Genomic DNA, 17,947 nt, shown 5'->3' on the forward strand with positions numbered 1-17,947 from the left:
CAAGGGGAAACGTAGGGGCGTACCAATTCAGCTTCCTTGGTAGGGTCTTAGGGACTGTAACCTGGGCGGCTGAGTTGATCCAGTTCCAGGCCCATCATAAGTCCATGTTCTGGGAATGGACATAGCCTGGGCAGGATATCCTGAGCCGAATAGGGGTTTGAGCGGTCCAGTACGTGGACGTTTTCTCTACCTCAACCCTGGGGAACTCCCGTTGACCAAGGGGTCCGGGAGCCGCGAAGCTTCCGCCCCCCATCCCGGAACCTTTCTTCTCCACCCTGCTCAGGTTCCGGGAGCCGGCGCTCCGGCGGGCCGGAAGTGGAGGCGGTTGGTGGGGCCGGTGGGGTACGGGGACGCGGCGCGGGCGGCGGTTTGCGGGCTGCGGGTGGACGGAGACGAGTGACCGGTGTCCTGCTGTCTGGTCCCGGCAGGGCTGTGCGCGGCTGCACCGTGCGCGTCGGCAGCGAAACGAACGCGGCGCGGACGAGGCGCCCGCGGCTGGGCCCATGGCCTCCTCCTGCGCGAGCATCGACATCGAGGACGCCACGCAGCACCTGCGGGACATCCTCAAGCTGGACCGGCCCGCGGGGGGTGAGCCGGGACAGCGGGGGTGGGCCGTTGGCGAGCGGGCAGAAGGGCGGCGCGGACCTCAGGGTCCGCAGGTCCCTCAGGACCCATACCGCATCTTCCTGGCTGATGAGATAAGACGAGGGTTGGAGCAGTAAATTCCTGAGCGTGCCCCCCAAGGGTGCAGATCCCTTCTCATTCCGGTGCCGGGCCGTTCTGCCTCGTCCTTCAGCGTCTCTGCTGAAGGTGAGGTTCCTTCTCTCAATCCGCAGGGGCCCCTTCGTGTCCTGGCCCCAAGGTCTGAAGTGTTTCTGAGACTAGCTCAGGTTCCCCATCCTTATGCTGTGTAGTTCAGAGGCCTGGTCTGGGCCCTGTATGCCGAGTTCCGGGTCTAGACCTAAGCACTGTGCTGAGGAGCCACTGGTCACCCTTTGCAACTTGCCCTTCACTCTGGAATACAGACTCCAGGCCTGCTGTTCTAAAACTGATTTTCAGGAGGCAGGTGACCACCCCCGTTCTGTGTCCTTTCTGGGATTAAAGCAAATCACAGACTGGACGGCCCTGATTGGATTAGGCTACAAACATCGGCAAGCCCTAGTTTATATTTCCATTCATTTAGACTTTACATGGGCTTGCAGTGATACCTCAGAGCTGCTCCTGCCCTCAAAGAGCCCCCAGGACATAGAGAACTAATGAGGTTGTAATATAATGCTGTTGTCAATGAAAAAAAGAAAAGGAGTATTTTGGTACTGTGATGGAGACAGGGTACTGAGGTTGGGGCTGGAGAGTGCCTGAGAACAGATTTGAGAGAGAAGACAATGTTTAGGCTAGGTGTTAATAATATGAACAGGTGATTCGGTGTCAGGAATGGCATTCTGCAAAGAAGAAATAGCGTGTGTGAAGGCACCAGTTTCCTGACAGGTTTAGGGACCTGTGAAAAGTTGTAGTGGTTGAAAGACCGGCTGGTAATGGTGGTGTGGAGTGTGCAGTGGCCACAGCTGAGAATTGGTGTTTCTTTAAACCCTGTTCTTAAACTTGCTGGGAGGCTCAAACTAGCTGCTTTTAAAAGCAGGCACTGGTGCTCACACTGGGTGGGTTTAGCTACCCCTTGCCACCTGGGGAAGATCCATCTGCTGCCTGAAACCACTGAGCACTTTGCCCCACACCTGGAGTCTGTGCTCCCTTTACTTGTGAGCTTGGCTTAGACTTCTCATGCTCATCAGCTCTGTGAAGACTAGAATGCTCAAAGGTTTGGTAGAGTCTGGCATGGCCAATATTTTGCAGCTTGTTTGTTTGTCCTCATGGTAGCCTGCCTGGGAGGGAGAGTGACCAGCTTACCCCTGAGCAGCTAAAGTGGCTCTGATCCAAATGAAGTGGCCTGGAGGTTTTCCACTTAATTCCTTATATGTTGATTGGTACTTAATTGTCCCATTTGCCAAATAGCTCTTGCTTGTCTCCTCTGGAGGACTGGAGGAGCATGTCAGATGCCAGACTATTTTATGACTAGAAACTTGCCATGTTTTTCAGTGTGGAGCCCTAGTCTCCTTGTCACCTGGGAGTTTTAGGGTGGTATCTGAGCCTATGAGGGTGCTTGAAGTAGCCAACGGCAAGCAACTGAAATGCTGCCTTTCCTGACTACTACACACCTCATCCTAGAGTTTTTCTCCATTGTCCAGTTCCTTCATGTCCATTCCTTCTGAGGTTACCTGCCCGAGGTGGCTTCTTCTGAGCCATTTCTTTGAGGGGCTAGTTTCCTTCCTTTCTTACTCCTACATCTTATCAGTGTCCTTTCATGCCTTGGGAGCCCATCTTCCCTTCTCTACCATCTGCCACTGTCTTGGTCTAGGACCTGATGTCTCTTACCTGGATTCTTAACTATCTTACATGCCTCCTTAGAGCAGTCATTCTTCTGGCCATAGCAGACCATGTCACCTTCCCGTTTAAAACTCTGTGTGGCTCTCAATGCCACAGGGAGAATTTAAGCATACAAGGCTTCATATCTGAGACCTCTGTGGCTTGTCTTTCCTTCATCTTTCCTATGTTTGTGTGGTCCAGCCACACTGGCTCTGATGGACCTCCTTTTATGAAGTCTGTCCTGACCCTTCCCATGCCTTCCCTCAAGTACAGAGTCCGTCTGTGCTAATCTGGGCCTAAATATTAATTGGCTTCACAGGGTTCTTGATGGCTTTACTCCAAAGACATGCATGTCTTTGGTTCTTGCAGACATTGTGTCAACCATCAGTGTTTATGGAACAAAAGATGAACCAAGGGTACTCCTCCCTACTGACATGGCTCCCTCAGTTGAATGTTCCTAGAGCACCTCATGGTTTTTTTTTTTTTTTTTTTTTTTTTAAGATTTCATTTATTTGACAGAGAGAGCACAAGCAGGGGGAATGGCAAAGGGCGAGGGAGAAGCAGGCTACCCACTGAGCAGGGGACCCTGGGTTCCTGACCTGAGCTAAAGGCAGATGCTTAACCAATTGACCCCCCAGGTGTCCTGAGGACCTCATGATTCTTAAATGAAGTTCTGTAGGAGGAGAGGCCAGTGGGTAGGTGGAACAACCTCAATAGAGTGGACGTTTTTGTCCTCAGGTCCCAGTGCAGAGAGCCAGCGGCCATCTAATGCCTACAATGGGGATCTCAACGGGCTTCTTGTCCCAGACCCCCTCTGCTCAGGTGATGGTACTTCAGCAAACAAGCCTGGTCTCCGGGCCATGCCACCTATTAACCTTCAGGAAAAGCAGGTCATGTGAGTGTCTGCGAAATGGCAGTGGTGGTGTTGGGGTCCTTGGGGTGGTGTACTTAACCACATTATATTTGTACTAGATTGAGGGGCAAGGACAAGCTCAAGAGCTTGGGCTGGATCTGAAGTTTGGGCTTCCATTTTAGCATGGAAATAGGCCCATTACTAAGGAGGGAGGTGAGCAAAGGGAGCTTTGGGTATGGGGACCAGTGGAGCAGGCAGAGTTGAGCATCTGGGACTTGACACCTTCACCAGAGTGGTTGTATTCTCTCCCCCTTCCAACCCTGCCCATTGAGACTTTGCGGGAACAGGAGTCAAGCTTGTGCACCCCTCCCCCTAGCTGCCTCACAGGAGATGACAGCTCTACATGCATCGGGATTTTGGCCAAGGAGGTGGAGATTGTGGCTAGCAGTGACTCTAGCATCTCAAGCAAAGCACGGGGCAGCAACAAGGTGGGCACCACGACGTTGTGGCATGTATGGTGGATGCGGGCACATTAAGCCTCTCCCTCCCCTCCCATGCTGCCAGTTACTGTGACGATCACCTTGACAGGTAGTGTGCCTCAGTCTCAGGAAGCCAGGGTTAGCGGCCACATCTCTGTGGGAATCTGGCCCCAAGAGTTGTGAATAGGTGGCTGGGCTCACACATGTGGCCTCTCGTGTCCCCAGGGATGCTGGAGATCAACCGGGCCCTGATAAATCTACCCTAGCCCTCAGCCTCTACGACCATCTTCACCCTTTGTTCTCAGGTGAAAATCCAGCCCGTGGCCAAGTATGACTGGGAACAGAAATACTACTACGGCAACCTGATAGCTGTGTCCAACTCCTTTTTGGCTTATGCCATTCGGGGTGAGTAGGGGCAGGAGAGGGGAGGGAGGTGTTCTGCTGGAAGCCCCAGAGATGCAGGTCCAGTGTCAGACCAGTCAGCCCACTCAGCTCTTAGGGTACAATAGAAGGTTTGTCTGTCTTGCCTCCACCTATGACAGGCCTTGGGGAGCCGAGGGGGAAGTCTGAGCTTGAGATCGGTAGTGGTAAAGAGGTAGGCAAGGGCAGGGCTTCTCTGCTGCTGCCCGGGCCTGGATACTTCCTCAGGACCTCCCGCTCTTCTGATTCCAGCTGCCAGCAATGGCTCAGCGATGGTGCGGGTGATCAGTGTCAGCGCTTCAGAGCGGACCCTGCTCAAGGGCTTCACGGGCAGTGTGGCTGATCTGGCCTTTGCACACCTCAATTCCTCACAGCTGGCCTGCCTGGATGAGGCAGGCAACCTGTTCGTGTGGCGCTTGGCTCTGGTGAATGGCAAAATTCAGTATCCTTTCTCTGGGGTGGAATGGGGGCTACCAGACAAACCTCATCATCCACCTGTTTAGCCCTTAACACCGTGCTCAGAGAAGAGATCTTGGTCCACATCCAGCAGCCAGAGGGCACACCACTGAACCACTTCCGCAGGATCATCTGGTGCCCCTTCATCCCGGAGGAGAGTGAGGACTGCTGTGAGGAGGGCAGCCCCACAGTGGCCCTGTTGCACGAGGACCGGGTGAGGGAACCAGGCATGTGGGGAGAGAAGGGTTCAGAGAAGCCATGATGTGGGCAGGGGCTGAACACTCACCTTGTACCCTCCAGGCTGAGGTGTGGGATCTGGACATGCTCCGCGCCAACCACAGCACCTGGCCTGTGCGTGTCAGCCAAATCAAGCAAGGCTTCATCGTGGTAAAAGGCCACAGCACCGTAAGCCTGCGACTGACTGCCCCCCCCTGCCCTCCCCCGTTTCCTTACGCCCCTCATCTCTTCCTTGAACCTTCAGCTGCGCAGGCAGCTTTACTGGCACTCTGCCCATGGGAACTCTGAACACAAAGTGGCCCTTACCTATAGAGTGCACACCTAACCTGCTGAACCCTGCGAGGCTGGTCTTCTGTACAGCCCCTCATTTAGTGAGGCTTTGATACAGATGTACACATCCACTGTGGGTCAGCTCAGCTCACTACCATCCTCACCGGAGAAGGGCTTGCTCCTACCACTAGTCAGGTGGCAAAGCAAGGCTCTTTGGGTTCTTCCCAGTGCCTGAGTGAAGGGGCCCTCTCACCTGATGGGACTGTCCTGGCTACTGCAAGCCATGATGGCTTTGTCAAGTTCTGGCAGATCTACATTGAGGGGCAGGATGAGCCAAGGTAAGGCAGGGCCTGAGGGACCAAGATTCCCCCCGCCCCCCACCCCTAGGTGAGGACAAGATCATCCACTCATATCCCTTGTCTGCCTCCTTGCAGGTGTCTGCATGAATGGAAGCCTCATGATGGGCGGTCCCTTTCCTGCCTCCTATTCTGTGACAACCACAAGAAACAGGACCCTGAGTGAGTGAGTGGGCAGGCAGGCAGGTAGAGGGCTGGACCTTGGTTCTCCAGTAGGGGGTCCAGCCAGCTATTCGAGGCCTTGCTGCTTTGCAGAGTCCCTTTCTGGAGGTTCCTCATCACTGGTGCTGACCAGAATCGGGAGCTCAAGATGTGGTGCACGGTGTCCTGGACCTGCCTCCAGACCATTCGGTAAGCAGAGGCTGAGCAGGGGCAGCAGGGAGACAGATTGGGCTCTTTCCACTTTCTATCTCATTAATCCTGCCTCCCCGGCCCTACAGCTTCTCCCCAGATATCTTCAGCTCAGTGAGTGTGCCCCCCAGCCTCAAGGTTTGTCTGGACCTCTCAGCAGAATACCTTATTCTCAGCGATGTGCAACGGAAGGTAGGCTGTTGTGGGGACAGCCTGGGCAGAGCTGGTATCGTCAGGGAGGCAGGGGTGTCGGGCACAGCCCCAGCACTCACAGCCTCTGAGCCCAGCTGTGAGTGCACTGTGTGTGCAGGTCCTCTATGTGATGGAGCTGCTGCAGAACCAGGAGGAAGGCCGTGCCTGCTTCAGCTCCATCTCTGAGTTCCTGCTCACCCATCCTGTGCTGAGTTTCGGTATCCAGGTCGTGAGTCGCTGTCGACTGCGGCACACTGAGGTGCTGCCTGCCGAGGAGGAGAATGACAGCCTAGGGGCTGGTGAGCTGCTCAGGGTCAGGGAACATGTTTGTCTGTAGCGAAGTGTGGAGGCATAGAGGGCCAGGGCTTAGTTGCCCACGCTGTCTTCGTAGATGGGACCCACGGAGCTGGTGCCATGGAGTCTGCAGCCGGTGTGCTCATCAAACTCTTTTGTGTGCATACTAAGTGAGTGTGTTGGGGAATCTGACCTGTGCCCTGTCTGTGCCCCTCCCCACCCTACTGATGCTGGCCTCTTTGAGCTCTCTCCCATGCTCACCCTTCTCTGCCTGTAGGGCCTTGCAGGATGTGCAGATCCGTTTCCAGCCGCAGTTGAACCCTGATGTGCTGGCCCCACTCCCCACCCACACTGCCCATGAGGACTTCAGTGAGTGAGGTGTAAGAGGGAGGCAGGGTCTGAGTGACCAGGGTCTGAGATCTGACTCAAGTGGCAGCTTTCTCCACAGCATTTGGAGAGTCTCGGCCTGAACTGGGCTCTGACGGCCTGGGGTCATCTACCCAAGGCTCCCAGCCCGACCCCCGACGCATAGTGGAGCTGCCTGCGCCTGCTGACTTCCTCAGTCTGAGCAGTGAGACCAAGCCCAAGCTGATGACACCTGACGCCTTCATGACACCTAGCGCCTCCCTGCAGCAGGTGTGCTGGGGGAGGGGTGTGGGGCTCAGGGCAGGGGGCCCCCGGACCGCCCCACGTGCAGGCCACAGCCTTACTCTCCTGCATCTCCCCAGATCGCTGCATCCCCCAGCAGCTCCAGCTCCAGCTCCAGCCCCAGCTCCTCCTCTCTTACAGCTGTGTCTGCCATGAGCAGCGCCTCAGCTGTGGACCAGTCCTTGCCCAGGTGAAGCGACGGTCAGAGTTGGGGGATGGCGGGGGCTGGTGCCAGGTGATGCCAAGCTCTGGCTGCTACACCTCCGCCTTCCTGCCAGCAGGCCGCCTGAGGAGCTGACCTTGAGCCCCAAGCTGCAGCTGGATGGCAGTCTGGCACTGAGCAGCAGCAGCAGCAGCCTGCAAGCAAGCCCACGCAGCCTCTTGCCCAGCCTGCTCCCAGGGCCAGCTGACAAACTGACTCCCAAAGCACCTGGGCAGGTGTGTGTTTGGGTGTGTATGAAGTGCAGGGTGGCAGGTATGTGGTATTGGGAAGCTTGGTGGTACTTTCCTCCCACAGCACCTGAGGTCTTTCCCTGAGGTCATCCCAGCCTCCCCTGTTCCCTGGAGGGCAGCTTCTCAGCCTGTATCCATCCCCACCTCCTCTTCTCCTGGGCTGTGGGAGTTTTGACCTGCATCCCCCTTCTCCACTGTCCCTTCGCTGCAGACATCAGGCCTCATATGTGTGCCCCCCACCCCCACGCCCCACCACCTAAGCCCCATTTCTGCTCTGCCTCAGGTGCCTACTGCTGCCTCTGCACTGTCCCTGGAGCTGCAGGAAGTGGAGCCCCTGGGGCTACCCCAGGCTTCTCCCAGCCGCACCCGCTCCCCTGATGTTATCTCCTCAGCTTCCACTGCCCTGTCCCAGGACATCCCTGAGATCGCCTCTGAGGCCCTGTCCCGTGGTTTTGTCTCCTCTGCTCCTGAGGGTCTTGAGCCAGACAGTATGGCCTCAGCTGCCTCAGCGCTCCACCTGCTGTCCCCACGGCCCCGGCCAGGGCCCGAGCTTGGCTCCCAGCTTGGCCTGGATGGAGGCCCTGGGGATGGGGATCGGCATAGTACCCCTTCCCTTTTGGAGGCAGCATTGACCCAGGAGGCCACAGCCCCTGACAGTCAGGTCTGGCCTACGGCACCAGACATTACTCGTGAGACCTGTAGCAGCCTAGCAGAGAGGTGAGGACCCTGGGAGAGGAACGTGTGCTGGTGGGAGGGGTTCCAGATAGAGTTGTCGCTGTTGAGTTGGCCTGTTCCTCCAGTCCCAGGAATGGCCTCCAGGAGAAGCACAAGAGCCTGGCCTTCCACCGACCACCTTACCACCTGCTGCAGCAACATGACAGCCAGGATGCCAGTGCTGAGCAAAGGTGGATGTCACCCTACACTGTTCGTCTCATGAGGGAGGGCCCGCAAGTGGGTCGGTGCTGATTTTTCTCCCTCCCCTTTTACAGTGATCATGATGATGAGGTGGCTAGCCTTGCCTCTGCTGCAGGGGGCTTTGGTGCCAAAGTTCCCCCTCCACGGCTACCGGCCAAGGACTGGAAGACCAAGGGTTCTCCTCGAGCCTCACCCAAGCTTAAGAGAAAGGGCAAGAAAGATGACGGGTAGGGGGTGAGGTCCTATGGCCCGGGAGAGGGGTGGTCCTCCGGCTGCCCTGTGTGACATGGCCTGAGGTGCTTCTTGTCCATGGCAGGGATTCAGCTGTGGGATCCCGGCTCATGGAACACCAGGTAAGTGAAGTAACGGCCTTTCTATTTCTGGGACTCCTCCTTGTGAGGGTGGGGGAGAGCTCTGGGCCACTCCCTGGTCTGGTGCATGGGAATGTATGGGGCAGGCATCACCTGCCTGTCGGTGCTCTTGGCAGGTGGCAGAAGCTCCTGAGGACTGGCCAGCACTAATTTGGCAACAGCAGAGGGAGCTGGCAGAGCTGCGGCACAGCCAGGAAGAATTGCTGCAGCGTCTTTGCAGCCAGCTTGAAGGTCTGCAGAGCACCGTCACGGGCCACGTAGAACGCGCCCTGGAGTCACGGCATGAGCAGGAGCGTATCCTTACGGGTCATAGCCCGGCATGGCATAGGGTTAGGGACAGGAGCAGCATTCTTGGCCCAGGAAGGGATGTGGGACCTGCCCCAGGCCTATTCCTTAGCTACAGTGCAGAGCGGCGGCTGGAGCGGGCACTGGCTGAGGGGCAGCAGCGGGGTGGGCAGCTGCAGGAGCAGCTGACCCAACAACTGTCCCAGGCACTGTCTTCGGCTGTAGCTGGGCGGCTGGAGCGTAGCCTACGGGATGAGATCAAGAAGACGGTACCTCCGTGTGAGTTGGGCGTGGAGACTTCTGGATGGGCCAGGTGGGAGTGGGGCTTCCTGTCTGCCAAGCTGCCTTTTGTGGCTCCACCTATTCCTCTTGGTCCTGCCGCAGGTGTCTCCAGGAGCCTGGAGCCAGTGACAGGCCAGCTGAGTAGCTCAGTGGCCACCAAGCTCACAGCCGTGGAGGGTAGCATGAAAGAGAGTATCTCCAAGCTGCTAAAGTCCAAGGTGCTATAGGGCCCGAGACACGGGAGGTTGGTGGTTGGTGGGCCTGGTCATGCCAACTTGGGCTTAGCCTTTCAACTCAGCCCTCCCTCTACCCCCAGAACCTGACAGATGCCATTGCCCGAGCAGCTGCAGACACATTACAGGGGCCAATGCAGGCCGCCTACCGTGAAGCCTTCCAGAGTGTGGTGCTGCCGGCCTTTGAGAAGAGCTGCCAGGCCATGTTCCAACAGATCAATGATAGCTTCCGACTGGGCACGCAAGAGTGTGAGTGGGGTCATATGCCTCACGGTGGGAGGGGCTGTCCCTCTCTTCCCCTACCATTCCTCTCACGGCCCCTGTGGTCGCCTCCCAGACTTGCAGCAGCTGGAGAGCCACATGAAGAGCCGGAAGGCACGAGAACAGGAGGCACGGGAGCCTGTGTTAGCCCAGCTGCGGGGCCTGGTCAGCACACTGCAGGGCGCCACTGAGCAGATGGCGGCCACCGTGTCCAGCAGCGTCCGGGCTGAGGTGCAGCACCAGCTGCACGTGGCTGTGGGCAGGTGTGTGGTATTGGGCAGGGTATTGGGCAAGGTGCCGGGTTTGGAAAGCGCCAGACCAGACTTCCTGTCTGCCTCATCTCCCTCACTTCCCTTTGCAGTCTGCAGGAATCCATTTTAGCACAGGTACAGCGCATCGTTAAGGGCGAGGTGAGTGTAGCCCTCAAGGAGCAACAGGCCGCCGTGACGTCTAGCATCATGCAGGCCATGCGTTCAGCTGCTGGCACGCCTGTCCCCGCTGCCCACCTTGACTGCCAGGCCCAGCAAGCCCATATCCTGCAGCTGCTGCAGCAGGGCCACCTCAATCAGGCCTTCCAGCAGGTATGCCAGGCAGTAGGTCCAGGTAAGGGTCAGGTGTCTCCTGACAGGACCCACACACCGTACCCTACCCGCCAGGCTCTGGGTGGTCTGGCCCCAGTACAATATTCTTTGTTCTCTTTGGCTTCAGGCCATTTCCCCTTCTTTCCCCTCTGCCTGGACCCTTTCGAAATTTCTACCTCCGCCTACCTTGCTTCATGACCACCCCGCTCAGGAAACCTTTCCTGATCCCCCAGAGTAACAACACGGTTCTCTAGTACTGTCTCTAGGCCCCTGAGCATCCCCCCTCTGGAGCCCTCAGTACCCTCCTCTGGTCATCCTCACCCGAACCACACGGCCAGACAAGCAGGTATTCCCTTCTGACCTTAGCTATAAACACTCTTCTCTCCCTAGGCCCTGACAGCTGCTGACCTGAACCTGGTGCTGTATGTGTGTGAAACTGTGGACCCAGGGCAGGTTTTTGGGCAGCCACCCTGCCCACTCTCCCAGCCTGTGCTCCTTTCCCTCATCCAGCAGCTGGCCTCTGACCTTGGTACTCGAACTGACCTCAAGCTCAGGTGAGTGGACTCAGGGATCAGGAGACAGGCTGGGGTGAAGGTAGAGGAGTAGTCCAAGCAGAGACTCCTGCCTGACTCTGCTTCCTCATTTTCTCCACCAGTCCCCTCTGTCCCCACCCATCTCCGACTTTGAGACCCCCCCCACCCCCTTTTGTCAGCAGTCCTTCTGGGCCTCAGTGCCACCAGGGGGCGCTCCTGTCTGCTGGAGCCCACCTTTATGCTGTCCCTTTCTTCCACCACAGCTACCTGGAAGAGGCTGTGATGCACCTGGACCACAGTGACCCCATCACTCGGGACCACATGGGCTCCGTCATGGCCCAGGTGCGCCAGAAGCTCTTCCAGTTCCTGCAGGCTGAACCACACAACTCACTTGGCAAAGTGGCCCGGCGTCTCAGCCTCATGCTGCACGGTCTTGTAACCCCTAGCCTCCCTTAGCTAAGCCTGCCTCGCCCAGGGGTGGGGAGGCACTGAAGGCCAGCAGACAGGCCTAGGGGAAAAGCAGGGTCATGTCTACTCTTTTACCTGCTCAGGCTCCCACCTCGGGGGTGTTTGAGGGGAGAGCACTGGCTGTGGTCTATAGGCTGTGGTAGCCAGCAGGTTTAGGCTGGGCCCAGGGTGGGTATTGTGCCTTCTTGGGTTCTGCCATGCCTGGAGCATGACCCCTGAGATTGCGACACCACTTGAGTTGAATTTTCCATGTTCCTTTTTACCTCCGATTTGGATCTTTTTGTTTTTGAAAAACATTGAGAAATTCAATTAAATGCTTTTGGAATAAAATGGAGTATGTGTGTGCTTTTGGTGTACCTTTGATAAGGATCTCTGTTCTCTCTCCCCTCTCTCTTCCCTGCGTGGAGCTCTGTCTAGGCTAACCCAGGTGCCTGGACACCCACCCTCATCTGCACAGCTACCTTCCCAGATTCCCTCTCCATCTCTGAGACAAGGGCCCTGGGGTCAGCTCTGCGGTTGCCCGTGTCCCCAGCTTTTCTCCCTGGGGTCCCTCCCCTCCCTCCCGATCTGGGTACTGGGGCGGGCTGCCAGCTGGCCTTGGGCCCCGCCCCCGGCTCCCATCCAATCACAATCTCTTCTTCCGGGGGCTGGGCCGAAGGGCTGTGCTTCCAAGCTGCTTCCAAGCTGCTAGCTCCAGCACTAGGCTCCCAGCCGGGGATGATGCGGGGATGATGCACAGCTATTGCTCCTGTCAGCACCGCCAGAGACTGCCCCGACCTTCCGGTGTGCTGGGGCTGTTGCTGCTATCGCTACCACTCGGTGAGTGCGGGAGTGCTGGACCCAGCTTAGCGGCTGGGTGGCACACCGTCTCCCTAGTCTAGGTATAGGGCGTGTGAGAGCTGAGGCCCAGCCTTCCTGAACCCTGGGAATCAGGCTGGAAAGGAGGTGTGAGGGCTTTAGGGAGGGGATAATACGTGCCAGTGGCTTTAGGATGCAAAATGGGCATGAACTGACACATAGTCAAGGGGAAAGGACCCCAAAATTCCACATCGCCCATTCTGGTAAAGGGAGACTTAGGCTCTTGTGAGACCCCCTAGACCAACTGTGGGACCCCTGAGGCCCTCTCTTAGGGTCTGATCTGGATTCCGGCCCCACCTGTCCTGCCCTATCTGGCTGAGAACACCCGTCTTTGGGGATGGGGTGGGATGACCAAGTAAGCTTGTCCGGCCTGCAGGACAGTTAAGGGAGCCCGTAGCCCTGGACCCTGCCCCACTTCTCTGTGTCCTGACTCCTTCACTTCGACCATCCTCACCTGACCTGTCACCCTAGAAGCTCAGATAAAGAGCCAACCCCTTGGGACAGGACACCTTCTTCCCCACCCCACTGCTCTCCACATATCCTGTCCGGGTTGTGCCCAGAGGGGAGACAGTGCAGGTGGATCCCCAGACATGCCCATTGGTTCCCGGGGGTGCCTCTGTTTCACGCTGAGTCACGTCCCCGAGCATACCCAGGTAAACAAGCCCCTGGGGGCTTGGCCATGAAGGGGGGCGGGGCGGCTCGTTCTATCAAACACTCTCCACCCCCACCCCTAGTCCTTACATCTCCCCTGGCAGCAGCTGCAATGGGCCCAGGGGGCTGTGACACCATATACCAGGGCTTCGCGGACTGTCTCATCCGCTTGGGGGACGACATGGGTCTTGGAGGCGAGCTGGAGACTGTCTGCAGGTAAGAGCAGGTGTGAAGACAGCCACCTAACTGTGGGACCCCCTCACCACCACCCTGGGGCCTGAACCTTTCCCTTCCCATTACAAAAACCTCTTTGCCCCACCTAATTATCCTAACCCCAAGCCTTTAACAGGTCTTGGAATGACTTCCACATCTGTGCCTCCCGAGTCCTGTTGCACTGCCCAGAGGAGGCTGCCGCTGTGTGGGAGTCACTACAGCAAGAAGCTCGCCGGGCCGCGCACCCGGATAATTTGCATGCTCTGTGTGGCACCCCTGTGCGTATTAGGGAGCATGGCACAGGCCCTGAGACCAACCAGGAGACGCTGCAGGCAAGAGCATCTGCACCCACCCCCGCCCCAACACCCCCGTTGCTGGCGGCTGCTCTGGCGCTCGCCTGCCTCCTGGGGCCTCTGGCCTAGCCAGTCTGGTGGAGTAGCAGCACCCCGGCCTCCTACTGGGGATCTGCAGAGTGCCCTTGGCTTTCATTAAAGGTATTTATGTTTGTACTAAGCTCCTTCCTTTCTTCTGGCCACAGCCAGCCCCGCTTGCTTGGGGCGGAGCCTCCAGAAGCTGATCCCCAGGGATGGATAGGCGGGACCCATGGCCACCACAGGGGACTCAATCTTTCTACTTACAGACACTCATTTCCCAGGGCTGGCTGAGCAGTTTTCCATTGTGTGCAGGTTCCAGGAGCTCTGGTGGTGACCCGAAATCTTCCGGAATGCACAGCCTTCCTCTGTTCTCCTGGGCTGGCATTTCTACCTCCTGCCTGCCCCTCCTATTCTGGCCCCTATGGACATGTGAGGGGGTGAAGTGTCCCACCCCGCCCCCACCACCCTTGAGCCAGTTCACCCCCATCCCCAGGTTCGTTCTGGCCTCCACGTTCCTACCATCTCTGCTAACTACCATCTTGGCCTTCAAGACAATTAAGTGCTCTTTCCTCTCCCTCTCCGGGGTCCTGGTCTACCTGAGGGGAACCTGTTCCCGAAGGTGGGGAGTCCATATTGGGGTCTATATTCAAGTCCCTGAGGTGACCTGGAGCTGCAGAAACTGGGGTCCTGATGAGGATTTCTCTGGCCTCTGCTGTACCTTGTTCTTTGAGAAGAGGTATGCAGTGTGAAGTCAATAATCCCAGAAGACTTTCTGGAAGCATGGAATGAGTATGTGATGTGTGAGGAAATCCTGTTCATCCTGGCGGAGAAGAGCAAGAATCTGCATGGGCAGAATCCTGAGGGAAGGAGGAGTCCTCAGAGAGGGTGAAACCTTCTCTCAATCAGTCCTGCACCACCACCTCTAGGACCTTACTCCAAGCTACCACCCCATGACTTGTGTGGGCAGTGCCATGGCCTCACTGACTTCTGCTCTCATTCCCTCTGCTTTATGCCCCCCACTTTTTTAAAATTTAGAACTGATTCCGATGTTAAAGCCCCTTTTCATTGTCTATGAGTCCCTGCATAAGCCAGTTCTGCCCACAGTTGATTCCGTCCACTCCTGCGACTCCTGTCTGAGCGTGGAGCAGGAATCTACCTACTCAGTCCTTGCCATCAGGGGAGGCCTCAGGGAAGGCATGTGATGGGGGGTGATAGAGGAGGTCAGGGTGTGAGACTTACAGGTGGTAGAGGAGAGATGGGGCTGAGTTGGAGAGGGCTTTACAAGAGGAGCCCAAAGGAATCAGGGTAGGAATCTAGAGCTTAGCAGACTAGGTTTACACTAAAGCCCCCCATGCTGGGGGGCTACTGCCTCCAGGACAGAACCAGGCCTAATTGAACCCTTGTTTGGCTCCAGCGTGACAGGTGCCTCCAGAGACCTCCATCCTCGTGTATTAGGAGCCCTACTTCATCCATTCTTCTCAAACACCATCCCATTCCAGTTAGCTCAGATACCTCAATCAACTCTCTCTGCCCTACCTTTGTTCCTCTGCTTCATTCACCTGTACTTTTATCTCACTTCTCCCAACCATTTTTTTTTTTTTTTAAGATCTGGGTTTATTTATTTTTTTAAAGAGTTTATTTATTTATTTGACAGAGAGAGACACAGCAAGAGAGGGGACACAAGCAGGGGGAGTGGGAGAGGGAGAAGTAGGCTTCCTGCGGAGCAGGGAGCCCGTTGCAGGGCTCGATCCCAGGACCCCGGGATCATGACCTGAGCCGAAGGCAGGCGCTTAACGACTGAGCCACCCAGGTGCCCCTTCCAACCAGTCATTACCCATCTTCTCACATCACCTAAAGGAGAAAGTTCAGGAGAAAATCTCTCCCACATCTGCCCCACTTTGACCACCAGAATTTTCCAAAAGGAAAGGCCAGGATTTTATCCCTTTGGGTCTTTTTTTTTTTTTTTTTTTGAGATTTTATTTATTTATTTGACAGCACACAAGCAGGGGGAGCAGCAGAGGGAGAGGGAGAAGCAGGCTCTGCTGAGCAGGGAGCCCAACGGACGCGGGGCTCGATCCCAGGACTCCGGTATCAGACCTGAGTGGAAGGCAGACGCTTAACCAACTGACTACCCAGCCCCTCCCCTCTTTGGGTCTTGGTACATTTATTCTCTGTACTCAGAATGCCCTTCTCCATATCCTCCTGGTGAACTCCTTTTCTTGCTCGATATCACTTCCTTCCTAATCCTGACTCCAAACCTGAATCAGAAGCCTCCTACAGGTCCACACAGCTCCCCAGTTGTCTTCTTAGTACTGATAACACTGGCTTACTACTGTCTGGGTCCAAGTCGGAATTCTCCACTCTATAACACGTCCTCTTTATGTCTCTAGCACACAACTTAGGGCTGGGTATAAAGAGTACACTTGTGGAAGTGTGTGGACTCAAAGACAGAAACTCTAAGCCCAGCATAGAAAGTGTTATAGTCAACAGGGCGCCTGGGTGGCTCAGTTGGTTAAACGACTGCCTTCGGCTCAGGTCATGATCCTGGAGTCCGGGCATCGAGTCCCGCATCGGGCTCCCTGCTCAGCAGTGAGTCTGCTTCTCCCTCGGACCCTCCCCCCCTCATGCTCTCTCTATCTCATTCTCTCTCTCAAATAAATAAATAAAATCTTAAAAAAAAAAAAAAGAACGTGTTATAGTCAGTAAGAGCTTGGATTGAGAATGACCTCAGGATGGAGGATGTGTCATTTGGGGCAGCCCCCTTACCTAGCTTGGGCATACTTTGGGAAGGATGATGCTGGGAATCCAGACCCCAAAAGTCTTCTCACAGCCCCTCTTGGTGGGTGGCTAGGAGCAGTCTGCTTCCAGGAGCAGGGGCTCAACTGCTTTGGCCAGCCATCAGGGGGAATTACCATCCTCCTGCTGTGACCTACTTTACCCTGGTTTTTGCTCCCTAAGTCCCTGCTCTTCCCTGGAATTGATCGACCTGGCGTGTGTGCATGGGGGTGGGGACAGAATCTGCTTTCTGGCCAGGGGCTTAAGAGCTTTGTATCTTTTATCGCAGAGCTGGAGGAGAGGGGTGGGCTGATAGCCAGACTGGGCCCTGGACACATCTGCCCAGGCCAGAGCATAATGGTGAGGGTGTGTCTCACATTTACAGCTCTGTGGACATGGAATAGCTTATTGCTCAGGGGAGAGACTGGGGGATGAATGTCCTGAACCCAGTCCCTCTGCATCGACATACCTCTTCATCTCAGGACCCTGTGTTCTTTGCCAGAGTCCAGACCAGCATCTGCCAGTAGCAAGGGCTCAATAAATACTTGTTGGATTAATTTGCTGAATGTCTATAAAATTGGGGTGTTGTGTGTGAATTTCTAAGCCCCACCAACCCTAGAATTCCATATTACTTTTAACCTTCACAACAATTCTGTGGGGTCAGGATTATGATCCCCATAAAACATAAGAAAAATGAGGCTTGAGGAGAAGAGATGTCTTGCCTAAGGTTACACAGCTGTGAAAGTGTCAGAGCTTGGGATATGATCCCAGGTTTGTTTGACCCCAAAGTCATGCCCTTAATCACTAGACTTTTGGAAGTGACTTTTTTTTTGGGGGGGGAGGTGGGGCAGCAACGATTTTTAAAGGTGTTTTTTAATTCTTAATATTTTAAAATTTAAATTCAATTAACCAACACACAGTACATCATTAGTTTCAGATGTAGTGTTCAACAATTCATCAGTTGCGTATAACACCCAGTGCTCATCACATCATGTGCCCTCCTTAATGCCCATCACCCGGTTACTCTGCCCCCCCACCTCCCAAAGGTGTTTTTTTAAATAAATTTTTTTATGAAACTCTGCTACATGAAACAGACCATGATGTTTTATTGCTTTTAATTTATTTTTAGGTTTAAAGTATAACATTGGCTTATAAGTCAATTAAAGATAATTTCATGTATGAAGTAAATAATGTTTTAACAAATGAACCGACAGAAATGAGGTAGATGGAAGGAGGTTACAATGCTCTTATTACCTCCGGCATTTACTGCCCCCCCTGCAATTTGGGTTTATTGTAAAGTAGTGAGAGAATTCTGATCTAGAGATGTCTTAATGGTAACAATTTTTTTTAATCTACTTGATTTGCAGTCTCAGAATACACTTATATTCAATAACAAATTAAAACAAAACAAAATTAGTTTAAAACACCGTTACTCCGATGTTAGCCCAAGACTAACTTCACCTTCATTGATCCTCAAGTTAACCATCTGCAACTCTACTGTGATGCAGGCCAAATTTAACACTGCTGAGGGCCTCAATTATTTTAATTGCAGTTAAAAAAAGTGATTTGCTAATGAAATTTAAATCGACCCTCTGCGGAGGCACTTCCAAAAACTTCTGTTGAAAACGCACTACGTCCCCAACTTTGCACTACAGGGCGTCCTTCTGCCCTAACCAGAAATTTGACAGTTTCTTCCTACCTCCCCGGTAGGAAGGTCCCT

The 17,947-nt window shown here is 55.1% G+C and overlaps 2 protein-coding genes across 7 annotated transcripts; both read left to right on the plus strand.

Annotated features, from left to right (window-relative positions):
* The first annotated feature begins 330 nt into the window (after positions 1-330).
* Positions 331-11,686, plus strand: EDC4 (enhancer of mRNA decapping 4). Of its 6 annotated transcripts, none has more exons than XM_088027429.1 (29): positions 331-588; positions 3,157-3,313; positions 3,648-3,759; positions 4,056-4,155; positions 4,423-4,612; positions 4,693-4,840; positions 4,927-5,031; positions 5,362-5,471; positions 5,568-5,651; positions 5,745-5,840; positions 5,930-6,032; positions 6,151-6,331; positions 6,424-6,496; positions 6,604-6,695; positions 6,763-6,962; positions 7,055-7,164; positions 7,253-7,412; positions 7,711-8,144; positions 8,228-8,332; positions 8,417-8,569; positions 8,659-8,695; positions 8,830-9,007; positions 9,122-9,277; positions 9,383-9,498; positions 9,597-9,762; positions 9,851-10,037; positions 10,136-10,355; positions 10,746-10,909; positions 11,152-11,686. In XM_088027429.1, exons 1-29 carry the CDS (start codon positions 504-506, stop codon positions 11,342-11,344), a joined length of 4,215 nt encoding a protein of 1,404 aa, XP_087883555.1. In that variant the 5' UTR covers positions 331-503; the 3' UTR covers positions 11,345-11,686. The 6 variants fall into 6 exon arrangements, with proteins under 6 accessions (XP_087883555.1, XP_087883556.1, XP_027951328.1 ...); XM_088027430.1 differs by having other exon boundaries at positions 7,256-7,412; XM_028095527.2 differs by having other exon boundaries at positions 6,775-6,962.
* Positions 11,687-12,049: 363 nt separating this feature from the next.
* NRN1L (neuritin 1 like) lies at positions 12,050-13,500 on the plus strand. Its single transcript, XM_088027431.1, has 3 exons — positions 12,050-12,175; positions 12,949-13,081; positions 13,215-13,500. Exons 1-3 carry the CDS (start codon positions 12,085-12,087, stop codon positions 13,498-13,500), a joined length of 510 nt encoding a protein of 169 aa, XP_087883557.1. The 5' UTR covers positions 12,050-12,084.
* Positions 13,501-17,947: the final 4,447 nt, after the last annotated feature.

The sequence above is a fragment of the Eumetopias jubatus genome, unplaced genomic scaffold, assembly GCF_037043125.1.
Source record: "Eumetopias jubatus isolate StellerSeaLion01/CBP00866 unplaced genomic scaffold, mEumJub1_p1.0 scaffold_10, whole genome shotgun sequence".
Taxonomy (NCBI): domain Eukaryota; kingdom Metazoa; phylum Chordata; class Mammalia; order Carnivora; family Otariidae; genus Eumetopias; species Eumetopias jubatus.